The sequence below is a fragment of the Hyposmocoma kahamanoa genome, unplaced genomic scaffold (assembly GCF_003589595.1).
Source record: "Hyposmocoma kahamanoa isolate Upper Pololo Valley unplaced genomic scaffold, ASM358959v1 87, whole genome shotgun sequence".
NCBI classification, from domain to species: Eukaryota; Metazoa; Arthropoda; class Insecta; order Lepidoptera; family Cosmopterigidae; genus Hyposmocoma; species Hyposmocoma kahamanoa.
Window position 1 is genome coordinate 1,128,784 of NW_020654422.1, and position 19,769 is coordinate 1,148,552.

At 33.8% G+C, this 19,769-nt stretch overlaps 1 protein-coding gene across 4 annotated transcripts in view; it reads right to left on the reverse strand.

Annotated features, from left to right (window-relative positions):
- Positions 1-289: 289 nt before the first annotated feature.
- The window catches only part of LOC113235271 (DNA-binding protein D-ETS-4-like), a 42,220-nt gene continuing 22,740 nt past the window's right edge, over positions 290-19,769 (reverse strand). Inside the window, exons 1-6 of one of the 4 annotated variants that reach the window (XM_026470920.1) lie at positions 16,845-16,978; positions 12,059-12,848; positions 11,241-11,395; positions 8,189-8,327; positions 3,292-3,441; positions 1,314-1,504 (exon numbers count right to left, since the gene is read on the reverse strand). In XM_026470920.1, the coding sequence (XP_026326705.1) occupies positions 1,314-1,504; positions 3,292-3,441; positions 8,189-8,327; positions 11,241-11,395; positions 12,059-12,848; positions 16,845-16,865 (1,446 nt within the window). In that variant the 5' untranslated portion in view covers positions 16,866-16,978. The other 3 variants (XM_026470923.1, XM_026470919.1, XM_026470921.1) reach the window with 3 other exon arrangements.

A 19,769-nucleotide genomic window follows, 5' to 3' on the forward strand; every position in this document is an offset into this window, starting at 1 on the left:
CGGTTTTTGACAGATATGGCCAGTCTACTGCCACTTCAGACCAGTCGTTCCCTGTTGGATAACCTCGTTTTGAATCTTATGCTTCAGAGAAACTCCGAATATAGCTCGTTCTATAAAACGCTGAGCGACTCTTCGTTTTTTGTACCATTGCACAAAATATAATTTCTCAATTTAAGTACGAGTATGAACCGTCATATTTTACTTATCATGTCACTAGTTACTAAGTGATAATATCTTACAGAGATGATTAAATTCTTTTGTTTGATAAACAAATGAAAGTCATAATACATGGCCATTTATTTTTTTATTGTATATATTAAAAATTATTCATAAAATCTACATTAGTTTGGTCCAGTAAAGAATAATCATATTAAAGACGCTAAATGCGTCATAATCTTACAATAAAGTATTTAACATTATTAAAAAAAAATCTTATTTTATCCATTCACCGTTTTATGAGTATATTATACAAGTCCGTACGTCGGCGGGTCTTCTAATAAACAAATATTAAATTATGTCCCGAATAAATTCCACGTCTATTTGGCACAAAATTTCCAATTTCATAAAAATCCCAATGCTTTCCAAATTCCGCCTCTTATAAAAATAATATATTATAAGTTAACCATGGCGTAACTCGCCATTATTATGAAACTATAATCTCTTCGATATAATATCAACTTTTACAGATTTATAACAAATCTACTTCTAAACAAAATACCTATAACTTATTAAGTTATTAAATATCATGCATCACTTTTATATAGATTTCTAAAAGTACCATAAAACTACAACAATAAGGCATTATAGGCATTAGGCACTGTACATATATTATATTATTGGTTTTTGCAATTTCTTATTTACAAAATAACTTAATTTTTAAAAGTTCATAGAACGTACTAGAAATATATCATAGATATATGGGATAAACATTACCAGCTTTCGATGAAAACGATTGCCTATGATTTGTATTCAAATATAAATAATTCGATACAATCGTAGTCATCTAGTCGCCGGTAAAAAAAAATCTTAAAGTCTAACGCGAACAGCGATTTCTCGTCCAATAGAATTCCGAAGAAAATTACCTTTCCCGAATTTTATGGAGAGATACGACGCCTAGTAATTCTTAGTCCCTGAACATTACTTGCTCGTTTAGACTAGAAAATTCGGCCGTCACAGACTCTGGAACTGCGTTGCGTTTTGCGTTCATAGCACAAAACTCAACCAGTTAGCTTCTTGTCCGCATTACCGCGGCGCACACGCTTTATTTACAATAAATATTTACACTTATAAACTACATTGCGTCATTGGAATATTTACAGGCAGTAGGGATGGCAGAATTGGTAGACGAGTCTTTGACTCCGCTCTGTCTTCTTCATGATGCCCTTCTTGTAGTATTGCCTGATACTCCGCGATAGCTTATCGTAGTTCATGGCTGGGCGGTTCTTTCTCTTGCCCCACAGCCTGGCGACACGCACGGAATCCTCAATTTTGAATATACCGGTACCTGAGGAAGACACAAATTGAATTAAAGATCAATGCAAATTGAGATATTTCAAAAGCGGTGGACACGTATTTTTTATGGAAACTTTTCTCATTGGATCGTGTTTTTGGTATCGGAGAACAATATAATCGTCTTATACCTTAACTGGTTTGTTGTAACGTTTCTTAGACTAAGATATATGGGAATTCCGATCCTTAAAAGGATGGCGCTAAATGTTGTAGCATAAAGGACTATAATGGCAACAATGCTGGTAGATTTTACCTATCGTCTCATGAACGAGTCACGATCGGAGCTAACCTTTACTTAAAGCGTGGTACAAGTACCAAACCATGCTCGCTGGGTAGGTAAGTGGCTCGCTCACCTTGGGGCGAGAATGTCGCTGGAATGAATTTTCCACTAACAATAATTTTAATAGCGTTAGACCATATTAAAATACCAGACGCAAGACACGATTTTTGAACTGGATTGAACTGGATTTGGATGACAATAATTGAAACTGTTCCACACGTAGTTACGTAAATAATTAAGTTGCCAAATTATTCTATAGTAATCTTTTTGTTTTTGAATTATTGTGACGTATATTGACTTCGGATTCATATTATATCCCAAATTGGCGTTTCATTACAATCGTATACTTTACCAATGAATAATAATTATATAAGTACGAACTGCGTACGTTTAATATGTTCTATTAAGATACAACGCACTCCTACAACAATTGTTCACTACAACTTTTTTTCTCTTATTCAAACACACGATAAACATGTAATCTAGAACCGAATGCAAAAAACCCGTGTGTAGTCACACTTCAATTGTCCAATTCCGTGATCACTTGCAATTATCTTGGACCTATAAATTATTCGCGCAAACACTGCGCCCGCGCCTACAGAGCCAAACAAAGAAACATGTTTCATTGTGGTATTTAAGTATTTTATGTACTTGCGTGATACGGATTATGACCATCTGGTTGGACCAGTTTCAAAAGGATTTTGTGCGCTGGAAGTTTTCCTCATTTGACGAGAAAATGACACAAAAATCAACTAGACGTAAAACCAGTGGTAATTGAATAACTTTATGACAATATCGTCAATGTAATGGGTGAAAACAATAGACGTAGAGTAATTCCTCTGCGTCAATAAAAAAACGATGCAAACTTGGCCACAAAAACATTTACAACTACAGAAGATCGCAACCATTACCACAATAAAATCAGACATAAGAAAATAATAGAAACATCTTCACACAAAATGTATTCAACATATCGTCAAGCTCTATTAGCTAATATAATAAGGTAAACTAGAAACGTGAGTAATAAATTAATGAGAGTGTGATTATTCCTGTATGTTCGCAAAATGGACTTAGAATGTGACGAGTTTCATGTTTTAATTTCCTATTGAGGTTAAGTTTAGTAAGTGTAAAATGTGTGTGAAATAATTTAGTATGTCTTCGTCCAGAACTAAAATTTATTTAGATAAACAAGATATATTTTATATTAACTCGACAAAAAAATATAAGCTTATGTTTTATTGCTCCCAATTCTGTTGTTCTTTCCTATTCACGCATTATATTTCTAAAAAATTTCGCTTGTCTAATGCATCTTTTATTTTTTGAAAGTTAGGTTCTTAGTTGACCTAAGGTGTGAGAGCACCAGTATTGTTGCCAATTTCATTTACAAATTTGTCGATAATATTTGTTGAATCTGTTTATACCTTAAAATAATTATGCTCCATGAATTCACAATTTCTTTTCATTCAAAAAATATATTTATATTACAAATCATATATACTCACTTCTGTCAATCCATCGTATCGCAGAGCCGTGGATTTGTGGTGACGCGAGGAGTTCCTTCAGGAATTGCCACAGGTGTATATGTGTGCTGCCAGATTTAGCTTTTCCTCCCGCTGTGCCGACACTAGGGCCTGCTGATTCTGAGTCTTCATCTGTTGACAAGCAAATATTTGAAGATGAATTGAAATTTCAAACGGATTACGTTTCTTTTTGATTTTTACGAGATAAAAAGTGGACTAATGAACAAATGAGGACGTTCAGACGTGAAACTTCTAAGAACACAGGTTATAAATCCACTAACAAGAGCCAAGCCCTTAAATAAGAAGAATTACTAAAAATTAGTGCCGATAAAGATGATGAAAGAAATTGTACAGAAACTTCAGTAAAATTTAACGATGTAGACCTTTTTAAGAATTCTTATACGATATAAAATAATTAGTTCACCAGAGCCTGTACAAGATCTATCTATGGACATATTTATGATTCGATATTGTATAAAAATGCAGTCGTAAAATAAGGATGAAGCTGTTATAATATTAAATTAATCATTTCACCACAACGATTATTATTAAGAGGTTCTAAAAACCAATAATTGAATTGCTTAAATTATTATACAGCATCATCATGTTGGGTGTAATCGATATGTGGAAATCGTCAAGTGCAGTATGTGACCTTAATACATATTAAGTTGTCATTAACATTATAGCTAAGTATGATCTTCAGCGATTTAGGATCATTAAGGGGTGTATAATAGCCTTCTAGGTGGAAAGGGGGACAATGTAGTAGCCGAGACGTGGACACGTTCCATCGTTTCTTGGAAACGTATCGTTGTGAATAATAGTTTCTTTGAAGCTGTCTAGACAAGTCTATCTAGCAAAGGGGACTATGCTAGAGAGAGCAATTTTGAAAAGTGATTCTTAACATGATGTTGCTCAAGTTTGTTTTTAGATGTTATTATATATAGCTAAAAAAATGTCTCGTAAAGAATAATTATTTTAACGTATTTATTTTTTCTTCACTCATTTTTACGGACTAACAATGAATTCACTATCTTTTTTATCGTCTGACTCTTAATTAAAAGTAACAAACCGACAGCTACTAATATTACTTTGAAAAAGAATGGTGCCTTGTAATAAATGCCATTATGTATTTGATTCAGTTATCATTCACCTAATCATATTTCTGTTGTGAAATTCTTCTCAAAATGGATACCAATAAATTACAAAGACATAATTTACCTTGACGATCTACTAAGTGAATTAATGAAATTGATCCTTTAAGATAACACTATTTTTTTTATCAAAAACTATTTTTTTTTTATCTGTAATTAAAAATCCGACCATAGAGCTGTAATTTATTTTTCAGAATTACATTACAATATCTTGTTACAACTTTACATCATGCGACCTCTCTTTGACGAGTAAACATGTAGATAAGTAAACGATAATGTAAATAATTTGTTTTTTTTTGTTTTTTACAAATGCTGTAACCGACGACTTATATTTGATATAATAATACTTGTGAAATTTGTAAACTGTATTAATTAATGTCATTTCTTTTGACATAAGTATCTGAATTGAAAATAGGAAATCAAAATATCAATCACATTTAGTGAATCAATATGAGAAACTTTTTTCATCATTTTATCATTTTTTTATTTCAAATTGAAACAATCAACATATATCTCTATGCATAGACGACCTTGCGATTCCGGTGATACAAGTCATTTGGAACTAGGTCGTTGGAACCTACAAAAACTTGCTACGACGTATAAGGACTACAGTCCAGGCCACATCATGTATGGTGCTGACTATAGGACAGATTGATTGATGGTCTAACTGTAACGAGATATCAAGAATTGTAATGCAATTAAAAATGTTTCAAATAAAGAAAGAAAGAATTGATGGAATATTCTCGAAAAACAAAAGTAATTAATAAATTTTTAAATGGGAGCAATAATGAAACACAAACGTTTGGATTATTTAAAAAAAGATCGAAAAAATCATTTAATTAAATTATTATTTACAATGTATAATAAAAACTGAATGAATTGAAGGAATTGAAGTAATAAGTTATTCAACCATTGAAAGCTACAATACTGCGACGGTTTTCATTGCCCCTGAACAATTTTAGCCTTTTGTAAATTTGCAAAGGTCAATTTTTAATTAATCTATTATAAAAAAAAAACAAATTTTCGAAGATTTCGTCATATATAACATGAAAAACAAATAATATCCATTAGTAGTTCAGATTTATCTTATACCGATATGTACCTTTATCGATATTAAAATATTTCCACATGACTTTTGATAATTGATAAGCTACAGTTATTTATAACGATGAACCTCAAACCTTTATCAAATACGATTAACAAGATTAGGTTCCCATAAATCGTAGTTGAGATAAAGGACGGGTATCTAAGAGCATGACGTCAGACTTCAGATTAGAAGCAATTTGGAGAAAAATATCAGGTTTCTTTGAAAATAAAAATTATATCGTGCACTTAATGTACTTTGATCAATAATGGTATCAGAACATCTCCTTGTGAGACACCCCTGCCATTAGTAAGGTATAATTCTATTTTGCGTACCTATAAGTTGTAATAACTTTAGCATTTTTGCGGTTTAAAACTTGAGAATGGCTAGTTTTCTTTTCCTGGTTGAAGAAATTCAAGAAATGAGCTTTTCTCGACTATGTTCTAGACAAAACGTTCGATTTAACTGCCTTATTAGTGCTAGAAGCTAAAGTAGATGTGGATTGTCTCGCACACTCACCGGCTGTAGAATAAGACGCCAAAGTTTTATTTACCTTTTTATAATACTGGATAAATGGCGTCCCTGTCTTCCAATAAAAGGCCTTTCAGATATAAATCTCGCGTCTATGCGGCTGCGCAGTGACAACTGTGCAAGAGATAATTGTCGAGAGCTATTTCCTGTGCCACTATCCACTGGCTTTTTACTAACTTAGCGGTTTAACTGGGGTTAAATGATGTTTTATTCTAGAAATAACCAGTTGATAATTTTAATTGATTTTATTTTATTACCTAGGTATGAGTGGTGAAGGCAGGTTGTAAGAGTTTTTCGTTTTATACTTTTTCATTTACCGTAAAGTATTTCACAAAATATTTTTAAACACTGTTATTAATTGCTATCCTACAAATCTTTGGTTAGTATCTAATCAATGTTGTCTTTATTCGTTAAAATTGTTAAGTAGCCTAATCAATTAAGAATATTGCTTACTCGGTAATTGTATACACATTTAATTGAATCCTCAAATCAGCAAATGCATAAAAAATTGAAAACGTTTTTTTTTGTCGTGACTAAAACTACGTTTAATTTACTTATTTGATACTTAACTTGTACATTTTGATATTGTCTGTCTTATTGTCTTGTATATATTGTCTTCATAGTTGTACAGATTTTAACGATAAAAACAATTGAAATTTAATGCCAAGATTTTGGACGGAGGATCATTAAATGTCACTCCCAATCTAATGGAAGCCAAAGCCTCGCTTCTCCATTCTGAGTTCCACCATAAAGAAGCTTTTACATTTGACCATATATCATGGGCTCGTTTTAGCTGTTTGTCTCGAATGTGTGCCGGACTAACGGTGGTCACAATGCATGCGCCTGCGTCGACGGTTGATGCATCGCCGTGCTACATTGCTTTACTATTGAACACTTTTCTCCTTTTCTAAAAACTCACGTCGCCAAATGTGTTATGTGGTTATAATATAGCATAATCCGTATTTTCACTAAAAACGGATTCACAATTTGGCATTATAGTGTAACTTAATGTAAAGAAGGAAACAGCGGTGACAATTTACACACGGCAGTAGCCATAGATTCAGCAGTCATACGGGATGTACAAGAGCACAAAACTGCTCTAATATTAAAAGCAGAGTTAAATAACCTTAGGAGTAGACCTGATAAGTATTATAGCGTTACATCATTGCATAATCCGTAGTTACGCACACCACCACCACTCCTAACTCTGCAGCTATCACATTCTCCTTCGTAAAACAGTTCAATTAAAGAGTGTAAATTAACATTATATTGTTTGATTGTTTGTATGTTCAATTTAAATACTACGGAGAAAGAGCAGTCAATAAAATGTAATGAATAAACTTTTTTAAATATCCAAGTATATTGTAACAGTATCATGCATAAAAACGAAATTGTTTCGTTAACGTATTGAAAAGAAGAGTAATTGGCAACAAAGAAAATTTAATTCTTTTTATTTTAGGTCATAAATAATTATCGGAAAGAAGACTTGCACATTTTTTAACACCGAGAAATAAAAAAAATATGAAGACAATTTATGTGTTGACGTATTTTTTTTATTTACAACATATAAGCTAGGCTTTTGATAACGACTTGATTAGATTAGAGAGTCCAGTAATAATGTTCTGTTTTTTTTTTCAAACCTCGAAACTACTAAAAGACTTCTAGTATGCTACGCATGTAGCTTTCAAACTCAATCCATTAAATAGTTTACGTAAAGCGAGGATATTACGTTTTCAGCAGGATAGAGATCTACGTCTGTACCAAAGTAATTTGAGTTTTAATTTTAGTCAAGCGTTCGATTCATTTAGATTTTCGTATTGATTTGTCAAGTTGAGTGGCAATTTTTAGTTTCAGGTTTTAGACATTTTATCTCTATGCTTATTTTCTTAAATAAACTTCCCGATAAACAAATTTACTTGTTAGTGATTATTTGACGCGGTAAAATTCCACGCATAAGGTAATTATAACACCGGATTCAACAATTCTACATAATATAGTCATAATTTTTAAAACGTTGCCTGTCTCTGCGTTCTGATTTTTGATCGTTATGATTTTTGATTTGTGCTACTGTTGAAGCCAGTGCATACGCACGTTATAATATAATGAAACTCACCGTCACTCATATCATCAGCTGAAGGCAAAGCAGCTGGTGTGGGGTTGGGAGAAGGTTGCTGATGTTCCCATTGGGGTCTCCATGGTTCGTGCCGTGCTGCCTTCCAGATTTCTAGCTGCGCGTACAGCGTGCTACCCGCCTGTAGAAAAGAAAACTCTAAGTAAACAATTTCAATTTTTTCAAAAGCTTTTTCAGGCTATAAATACATGGTGCTAGAACTTCTTCCGGAGGAAGACGGTTCACCGGTAATATTTACTTATTTGCTGTTTATTTGCCTAATGACGGTATATAAATTTTTGCTTTTGCTAATCCCCAAGCTCCTTTGTAAGTGAGGTCGCATTTACATGCTCTAATAATGTCATTGTACAAGACATTAAAAATTTGCATGTGAAATGCATAAGTGCTATTGGTTCATTCCGCAAGAGGGTTTTGCACTCAAAGTCAACTTAGTATATTAAGCCCACAAAGTGATCAGAAATAACCTCTAGTACAATTTCAACCTGTCACCAAACAATAACAAGTTAAAGAACTGTTAGTCAACAAACTGCTATTTGTATTCAGACGCAAGTACAAACGGAACGTGCCGGCTACTTTCATCACGGTGAAAGTCTGGGCACCGGCGCGTACGACTGCAATTACCCCTCCTTTTGAGAGATTAGACGCCTCTTTGACTCTAATCTGGCGATTAGCGTTGCGTAATTTGTTGAGAAGTGCTGTAGTAAGTGACCATTTATCATATAATCAAGTGAAATAAATAAATTAAAATAGGCGTTAATTTCTACTACAATATTAATTAACATTGACATATCGTACTACCTAGTAACGATATCAGTCGCCTCCTTAGCGTAAGCCTCTCCTATTGCCTTCCATAATTATCTTTCCCTAGCTTTGGTCATCCATTACTTTTTATATAAAGTGTCCTCCCATCTTTTCTTAGGCTAACCTTTATACGTTTTATTTCGTTTCTTAGTACACATTTAGTAATTTTCTTGGTCCATTATGATCTAAACTACACACATCCCTGCTCACTTCCATTTCAGACATTGTGTAGTTTTTATTACATTTATTAGTTTCGTTCCTTGTCTGACGGTTCTATATGTATTTTTCTCTCTTTTTTATAGTTGAATCTAGTTAAAGATGTCAAGTAATCGATTTAGTTCAAACAGTTGCAGTAACTGCGATCTTAGTCGATTCCATATAAATAAATTTCTAGTTTTTATTAGGTTCAGTTCATATTGCTTTGCAATTGATAGGAAATTAAATTTCATAAATACGTGTCTTATACTACTATTTTTTCCATGAAAATATAAAAATTTTACTAACATCTATTTTATTAGCGCATTTACATTAGTAATGCATTAAAACGGTAGAGAGGGCAAGAGACTTACAAAAATAATCTAAAGCTAAGTGCAATATTATTACGAGCAAGTGCTGATAATTATTTCAAATGATGATAATTATATCACAAGATTCTCAGTGTTTTATAGGCTAGACAATTGTGGCAAATAACCACAAATGAAAAGATCTGTCTAGATAAGTGAGAATAATTACGACATTTAGCAAGTTAGAAGTATTACCTACATACAAAAAATTATACGCAATAAAAAAATACGCAATAGAAACAGAAGTAATAATTAATTTACGATATTAAGCGAGTAAATAATCTACTTAAAGCTTATAAGGAAAAGTAGTGCAATCGTTACATAAAGATTATAACGCTCTAAACGGATTTCCTTGACGACTTGACCGTAAAGTCAGAACATTTCTCAATCGAGCCTATCAAAATATATTACGCAAAAGTAAAATGAGGTACATTTAGGTAATGATGAAGTAATTGTAAACAATGTAGGTTGCATCAGTTTTGTTGTCCTCCTTTATCGAAATACAGATAAACTTCAAGATCATGTTACAAAAATTAATAACATGCGTATTGACTAATCTTGAAATTAGCCAATAGTAATAACGTTTAAATTAATAACGACAATACCATTGCTATATTAAATAAAATTGCAACTAACAGTAGTCTCAAACATTAACACAAAACTAAGAATAAAGATGAAGATGTAATTACAAAGATGCGTGTTAAACTGAGGTATAATGTTTAGAAATCGGCAAAAGTGGCACGTCGTTGCATCCTATTATGTGTCTTGAAGACGCTTTACAACTTAACGACTTGTCTGTGGTCAAACATAGTGATGTAAACCGAGACAAAAACTTAGGAAGCAATTACCAAAATGATGATGATCTAAGTAGCTCATGGCTTCATTTTTACTAAAGCTGAGATTGAAATCCCTTTCATACAGATATAAATTTTGACAATAATATTTTTTTACTTAATTGAAAATTATCGTTGTGTTGATGGCGGAGTATCAATTATAATATCAATAACATTGATTATCGAATATAATAATCGCTCATTTTCGACTTCTTCGATCTTTCTCACACGTGATTATGAGCATCACACGATAAGGACGACAGTCGACGACGCTTTGTAATTTATTGATGATACTTTAAAACTATTAAAAGTCGTAAATGTCGGGGTATATGATTCGTGAACAGCCTTAATGTTTTTTTATTAAATAACTGCAAACCTATTGCAATGGTAAAATGTAGAATCAATAATGATAACAATAATAACAATACCGTTGGTAGTAATGTGAAATAATTGTACATAGAAACGACAGAGGTCATTGCATTATAGTAGTAGATAGAGTATACATATACTTTGTTACAGTTATCATTCTGAACTTTGTACAACAGACGCCCTCAATCGCTCTCAGGGTCAACAGATTATCGCCCAAATATTCCACAGCAACTCTGTAATAACAGCTCTATCTATGACTTTGAGTCTTATCCTTTCTTATGTTTATTCGATTCCTAATACGAAACTATTTCGACCAAACAGAATATTACAATAATAGGTTTTGGTGTAATTAGCTAATGTTCCTTCAAATGCGTCGTGGTTTAAAGATAATTTATCTTTAGTATTTAACTCCTCTGTATTCGTTTGGAAGTAATCATACCCACAATTTATATAGGAAGAAAATCTCACCTGGGGTGCTCTCTGGTTAAATTCTTCTTCAGTTAAAGCAATAAGAGCAGCTCCGTCCATATTGAAGTACTCCGCTGGTACCAAAGGTAAATTGAAGTGCTGCAGTGTATACATCACCCAGGAGTTGACATTTGCTGGATTCCAGAGCATTGGGTCTGTGACAAAAAAACTTTTGCTGTAGTCTAGATACAAAGGTATACTTACAAAAAGAATATTTTAATTTTCGTTATTGCACTGTTTATTGACGTCGTCTAGATAGAAGCTACCGTCATTAATATAAATAAGACCCTTACGATTATTTGCAAAAAAGACATTTAATGAATAACAAAAAATTTTAAGTTAGAACGTCAGTAGCAACAACGATTACGCAATCTTCCTTTTATTCGCTGTTCTCGGAATCCATTTAATATTATAATCTATGACAGAACCGTCATGATCAGTACGAGGAAACGCTGAGATTTTTTGCGCTCGAGTTCTAATCGATGACGTCATAAATGTTACAGCACTAGAACGCCAAGTGTACAACATTCCCATGTCTTGTCATCACATAGTTGGACATGTACTAATGTGTTGGATATTTATTTATTCATTTATAGGGCATATCAATTATGGATTCTTGTCATGTTGTAGTACTGTTAGTCACCGTATTTGCAATAATAGACATTAACGTTAACTAAAATGTTGTAGACATCTAAGTTTACATCATATACTTGGTTTGCAACTTTGTATAAATACCGCAACAAAGTGAATAATCAACGAAATTGCTGTGTAACAAACAAATGCTAAGTAAATAAATACCTTACTGGTACGTGACTCACCTGGTGAGATTCCCAGAACTGTACAGGTGTTGTCTACATCTCTTTTTGATTGCTCAATGGCCATCGACAACACTCTATCAATGTCTGGAGCCACTAAAGCTTCATCTCCTGTACCATTTGCTCCTCCACTGCTTTCTTCCATTTTCACTGTCCCCAACTCCAAGGGGATAGGTCTAAGATTAAGGCGTTTCTGGAATGTTGTGTCTTCAAGAGCTGAACGTAGCAAAATGTGATCGCGTGGTTCCTCCACCTCGATTTTAGGTGTAATAAAATTCTGCTGTTGTACGCTCTCTTGCAGTATCTGGTTTTCTTTAAGCAACTCTTCAATATCAATGTATTCCTCGTGTTGTGGAACTGGGGAGGAATACTGATTCTGACTACCGTATGAGTTACACGATCCAGAAGGAGACAGTGGGTAAGGCGAGGCAAACCCTGGTACTGTGAGTCTGTTCGGTTCTTCTTTTATGAAGACCGAAGAGTATTGAAAGGAGTTATAAGGGGAGGATGGTTGGAGAGCCACTGTGGAAAGAGATCCTTCGTCTGAGGATGGAGAAGGTGTGGGGTACGCTTCGAAATCGTACAGGCGTTCCAAGAAGGCGTTGTTGTTATCTTCTGGATATGGTGGTGGTGGCTTAATGTATTGAGGAGAGTGCAGCATGGATTCCGGGGGAGAGGCAGCGCCGAAAAGGCGCAGGAGGTGATGTAAATCTGCGGGGGAGCCGGGGACTGCTCGCTCGCCCTGTGAAGCCGACGGCGGGCTGCACCCGGAGCGCGGCACTGTCTGTGGCATCTGGTGACAAAAGAAATCTCATCTTAGCAAATTTTTGTACTTCCCCGCAAATTCAAATCAATATTCTAAAATCTTTCTCAATATTGGATATGACTTCATAAAGATAACAATTTTGGGAATTTTATCAACATCTACATAATTATTTAGACGTGTAGTGCTAAATATTCATTCGCCGCGTGACAAATATTTGATATCAGTGTGATCGCACAACTTTTAGATACGTATGAGAGTGAGGTCATTACCAACGTCACTGTTTCAGTTCACTGACGCTTCGCCAGATGGCCTAACATAACATTCAACTATTTGTTTATTTTACTATCATCAAAGGAAACTAAATTTAGAACTGACTAATTTTAAAGTTTAAAGTTCAAAATTTCGTTAAACGACTGCGATGAACACGACAGGCGATTTATTTCTCAACTGAGTAAGAAATTTACATAATATTAACGATGTGGTGGTAAAGTTACAAGGAACGGTAGTCGTCATATAAACACGTGCAAAAATATTTTACTATAGTCCGGCCTAGTTGTCCTCAATACATATATCTAAATTATAATATAATATTATGTCTAAATGTATAATATAATACAAAAAAACGCGCGAACTAAAGAACAGTTTGCATTAGATAAAAAACGCGTATTTACGGGGTTGAATTCCAATGTTGAATTCAAAGCGAAGAGAAGCTATCTAGAGTATATACACGAGAATAACAAACGCTTCTCATATACAATAGAAAATCAATTTACGTTCAAAATTTAAATGAGGATAATACAAAAATACAATAATACATACACTGAACCTAAGAAGAGACAGACCCATTGTGTATCTGATCACTAACTAAACCTACCTACATACGTAATGTGTAGTTAATAACTACTGCCATTTCCAGTCATGAAAATATTTCAGGTTCGACCGGTTGCTAACTAGCTTGTATGGTTAGTTTTCTTGATTTCTAGGACTTCTATTAAAAAGCTTGCCAAGTACTAACTGTAGAATCTTCAATGGGTTCTGTGCTATCATTAGAAAAAAAAGCTTTCATTGTAGAATTAAAAAAAGAATCCAGTTTCACGTCCATTATTCCTACATTATGTGTTTCATTTTGTATATATTTTGATCTATATTTACTTATTCTTAGTTAACGAATATTTAATGAATACTTTTATTATCTAAACTTACCCGTAAGGGACCCTAAATAAAATAATAGCTATTGATTTCCCACGGCTGTACTTTTTGTCTATTGTTCTTTCAGAGGCGTGAGAATATTTAAATTGTTCCGAGTTGTCTAGAACGTATAGGAGTTATATGTCAAGTAAGTATTTATTGAAGTACTAGGCATTTTAATGAGGCCGTAATAAGGAAGTAATATGACTTAATTACAATATTATATCTGGCTGCTATGGAGCTCAGAGTTAATAGTTATTTCATTTAATATTCTGGACATAGTTTTAAATCTAGTGCACATTTTTTATTACACACTAATATATAATAAATAAAATATAATGTACAATAATTCGTACAATATTTCTCATTTTTATCTAGCAGTACAGTAGCACATAAAGTTTGATTCTTTGGATCGTACTGATCGCAACCGACAAAGAGTAGAATTTAACCCTGTTTTTCGGAATTTTCGGAATTCTTAATCCTGTGCCTACTTCTGAAATTGTTGCCTATTTACGGTGAAACTAAAAAAGTGTTATGCATTTATTTTAGCTTCCTATACTTTGAAAATAAAATATGCTATTGTCGAGTTTATCATATTTATTTTTTCCCTTTATGTACAAATACAAGTACATAATATTCAAGTTGTAATCGACAATGTGCACAGTTGTACCAATAAAAAATCCAACACTTACATGTCACGATTTTTTTAATCCAACCAGCAATTTGATAGAGAATTCGTGCGCGGGCGCATAAATGAATAAATAAATCCACAGTGGCGCCGGTACGCGGAAACGTCTAGGAATTTGGCGATGGTATTAGCATTGTTTTTATAAGTTGATAATGTTACTTTTAGAATTTGATTTGCGTGACATTAGTATTTATACTTTGCACATCAATTTTCATGTTGTCAGATTGCTAAATGAATTAAATACCTCTTCATGTCTTATGTGGGCAAGCAACTGCATTTGAAATCGTCGAAACGGTTCCACATCAAATCACAAGTACTTACCAGGTTGGAAAAGGAATTCGAAACTGTCTTTCATTCAAATATCAATCTTTTGATAACTGTAATAAGATATTCTTGCCCGCAGCGAATTAAACTCATGTTATTTAGTATTCTATTAATACTTAGTCATGAATTACAATTTTTCAATTTCATGTTAACAGGTGACTATCATTAACAACAACGAAACGATAAAATACGACATTAAAAAGAAACAAATAAATACAAGAATCCGTATGTATCTTCAACAGTAATTCAACAAAGATGGCTGTCAAGATAAACCAGACAAAACTGAAGTTCCACCTACAAAGGCTGAGATTATTGAGGAAGTTTTTTTTAATTGGTCAAAAAATAATGACGTCACTTCATTGTGCTGTAGTAGAGTATGCGCGTGACCATTGCAGTCTCCTGTTACATTTTAAAAGACCTTGGGGTTTTCACGATTTGGGGTCGCTCAACCGTTCGGATCTAGATAAATCGTTGATAATTTTGTCAAACATTTGATATACTTACATAACGAAATGGCGGATCTATTTAAAGCTGTTTAGGCCTTGTTTTGGTTCAAGTCATGCGCCTGGTGGTAAGCGTCTTCGTACAGAAATTTGTTTCGAATAATTCAAATATAAAGTAAACTACTCTGGTACACAGATGACTGAATCCGATAAACTTTATTGCCCATTAGCTTTGTCTTTATCTTTTTATGTTTGGCAAGGTTGCGTAAGGTTAGAATTATTTTTTAAGTTAGGATTAACAACTGGAATTTGACTCTTAAAGAGTAGATTAGTGGTGTTTTTACCATATATATATAAAAAACACTGTTGATTGCGATATAAAAAAGAACATGATAAAAATAAAACATTGACATTATAGTACTGTATGATCAAACTTCATCTGCTGTTTAATAAAGTGTGTTCTACAGGGAGAGGTTTTTGGGCCATACCTTGACGATATAACAAGAATGACGTTACCAATTGTTGCTACATACATAACGTTGTAAGTGCCGATTTGTAAAATTACATTGCCTCTCACACTCATTAAAAACTCAGAAACAAGTTTTAAGTGTTGTTAATATTCTGGGTTTTCCCAAATTGACAGATCTACTGACAATCAATCAAACTACTATTAATATTTTATTGCTTTTTTTATTGTCAAAATAGGATTGACATTTAACTTATGATTGATTGGTCACATTATTTGTGAGGTTTTTATTTGTAAAGCGGTTTAAAACTCGAGAGTTACAATGCAATAAGTACTTAAGTAACGTTAGTCCTTACACGCTAACCAATGTCTAAACTACGTGTTCAATATTGGCGGCAGTTATCTTGGCAATTACAACTTATGCAGTATAAAGCAAAAGCAAATGGAAGCGCCACCATTGAATACAGAGTTAGTATTAAACGCCACCGCCATGGAAGGCACCGTGTCTGTACATTCTAGAACATAGCACCTGATCAAATTACAGGCACATGGGACTTGTCAACTTATTTCTCAAGGTGGCGGGCCCAGTCGCAGTGCCCCTCAGATCTTTGTAATATAAAGCTCTAAGTCGCACTGTGATTGTTATGGACAGTCGTGTAGCTTACCAACAGGTGCACGACTTGTTCGTCCCGTCACTTGATATTATAAAAAAAACCTGCTTCCTCAAATGAGAAGAATAACTACCAAGGGTAGAAGGGGCCTTAGTATTGGCAGTTGGGTACAACCACTAAAGAATAATGTACTCGTAAGACTATTGGAGTGTATAAGACAAACCCGAAGGCGATTTTTACTGGACCTTATCCATAGACTAATCCTAAGCCACATCTTACCTAATGGTTAACTGATCAACTCACTTGATACTGCCATTCCTCCATTATTCAAAAGTCACTAAACTTAACACTCACACAAGGCAATGTCAAAGCCCAAAGCCGGGTTGATGGACCTTTGACATATAGTTCATTTCAAACTTTTGAGGTTAGAATTCGCCGGCCGGTAAGACGCGCTCTATTGGAAGATTTATACTATTAAGGTATTTTATACTTATTGATTTTCGTATTTCGAACTGTGATTCTAAAGTTTAAAGGTTTAGTGCTTAGTTCACATTGTTTTTATTTTTTGTATTGTCAAAGTGCGTGTGCGCGGCGAGTAGATCACAGAGCCACTGAGCTCGACGCCGGCACACGGAGGCTTTGCCTCAATGAACTTACGTCACGACGGGAAGTACGCTTCTAAACTAATATAAAATCTAATAGAACCTCGGAAACTACTTTACGTTTTACACACACGTTAAAATGCACTTAAATAATGCTATTATGACGTTGGTTACAAATAGAGTAATGTAAATTTCCAGTACTAAGTACAAGTTAATTAGAAATGAATTAAGATCCGCCTATGTTTTGGAGCTTGTGACCTTGTTGAAACTTTCAAAATTATACGTACTAAATGTAACAACCTGATATGAACATAGCACGTTCTTTACATACAAACTTTTTACTTACCTACTGTATTTCTTAATTTAAATTTGCCACCGTTGTTGCTTTATAAACGCGCTTGATTTTGATTGGTTGTGGAATTAATGACGTAATGTTCAACCTGCGCTTGCGACTCTAGTACTTCATTCATACTCTAATAATAGTGTTTGCCGCCAACACGCAAAGGTGTGCACGTATACATTATATACACTCACACATGCTTTAGCACGTGGGAAAATGCCAATGTCGTGATTTAATTGTTTACATATACATATACACAACCAGAATAAAGAAATAATGATCTATAGATAGTTACAGATTATTTTAACCCGTAACGATTGTAATCACTGTGTTCCGGTTATGGGGGTTGTCAGCTTACGTTTCAAGGTGACGTTGCGATTTAAAGCTCTAAGTGGCACTGCAACTGCTATGGACAGGCGTGTCGCTTACCACCAGGCGCACAATTTCCCGTCAAAAATCGTCCCGTCATTTCGTAATATAAAAACAATAAAGCTTTATTTTTGCTTTAATTTTTTTGCCGTAGCGTATTTTTTTAGGTACCTATGTACAACATAATTTATAAAAATGATTTTTAAATATTCCATCTTTATTAACCGTTACACTACCAGGCAAGGGTTAGGTTAGCCGAGCCTAGTAGTGTAAGCTCAGGTTTAATGACCAATGTGGTTTACAGACATCACACGCTTTCGAAGAAGTTTAAGAACAAAAAGCTAACATTCATTATGATGTTTTCCTCCACCGTCAAAGCGACAAATTGCCCCAATAATTTCTCGCTTTGTTCAGTATTACGTTAGAACCATCCTAAAATACCCAAATACGAAACAAAATTTTTTAAAATTACAATGTTTTTTTACGAAAATAAAAAACTGACCTCAAAAGTTTGTGAAATTAGATGTATTTGCTGAGTTTTATTGAAATCGGTTAACGGACAGTAGGTGAAACCCAATAAACCGGATTCGTACCCTAATTTTTCACCCTTAGAGTTGGGATATTTTCGTCAAATTTGAATCGAACCCAGGTACCACACTCTCCAATTTCGAAATCGGTCCACAAAAGTTGGAGAAATCATGTAACACAAAACAAGATACTGTCGACCTAACCTACCCTGTTTTTGAAGTCGGTTAAAAACTATATTACACAATATAGTTTTATGTAAAACGAAACAGCACCGTTTTCGAAAATACAGAAAATTATATTTAAATAATTAATTATAAAACCATGATGAGTTCTTGAATTGTTCTTAAAATCCTAAGTAAAGCAAGGTTGAACATGACATGTACATCTATATGTGCAAATAGAATTGTAAACACAATAGTGAATATATGAATGAGTGTTCTATACAACCATAACTTATGAATGGGTTTTTGTAGTGATATAAGACACTTTAGTCATTTGGCAATCCCCCTTATGTAACTCATTGACAATATGTATAAATAGATATTGTATCCAAGAATTGTATCGTAATAGACTGGTTTTATTATTGGCTAGACAAAAATGGGCGTCGGGGAAAATGAGCACAGAAGCTGCCAATATAAGGAAAAAGCTCTGAGACAAGCCCACCGACTTACAATGATTTTTTTGTATTGCCTTAGCGTCACCTATAAGAACTTAATAATAAGTAGCAACTACTTGTGAAAGAGTATCAGAGAAGTACTGCCATCTTACCTATTTCTATAAGCAGCAATGTGAACATTGCTGTGTTTCTGTTTTGAAGACCCTTAGTGTTGGTGATATTACAAGCACACGGAACTTGACAACAGTCAAGCCCTTGTCTCAGGGTCTGCTACTATGGACAGACTTGTCACTTAACACCAGGCGCTGTACTAGTTCGTCCTGCGTTTATTCAATAACAATAACAAACTATAGTCCATTTGTTTAGGTATTTAACCAAATGTAAACAATCTTGAGATGTCTTGTTTTTTCTATAAAATTATTTTTCCTTGCCTTCAGAAAATACAAATACTTAGCTTCATATTAAATTGCATGCCTATTTTTACACCTATTGATTTGTAAAGCACATGTTTCAATAAAGAGATGTATCAAGATTGTTTACATTTGGTTAAGTACCTGAACAAATGGACTATAGTGGTGTATTTTCACAAAAAAAATTAATATCACGTAGTATTAACATCATGATATCATGCTATTCAGTATAATAAATGTTACTGATTCTAATTTCAAAGGGGGTAACCCCGCAAATAGTACACATGTACTCCCCATAAAAATCCCCATTCAAAAAGTACCTACTAATTTGATAGGTAACAATGTTATCATTCATCGATGCAA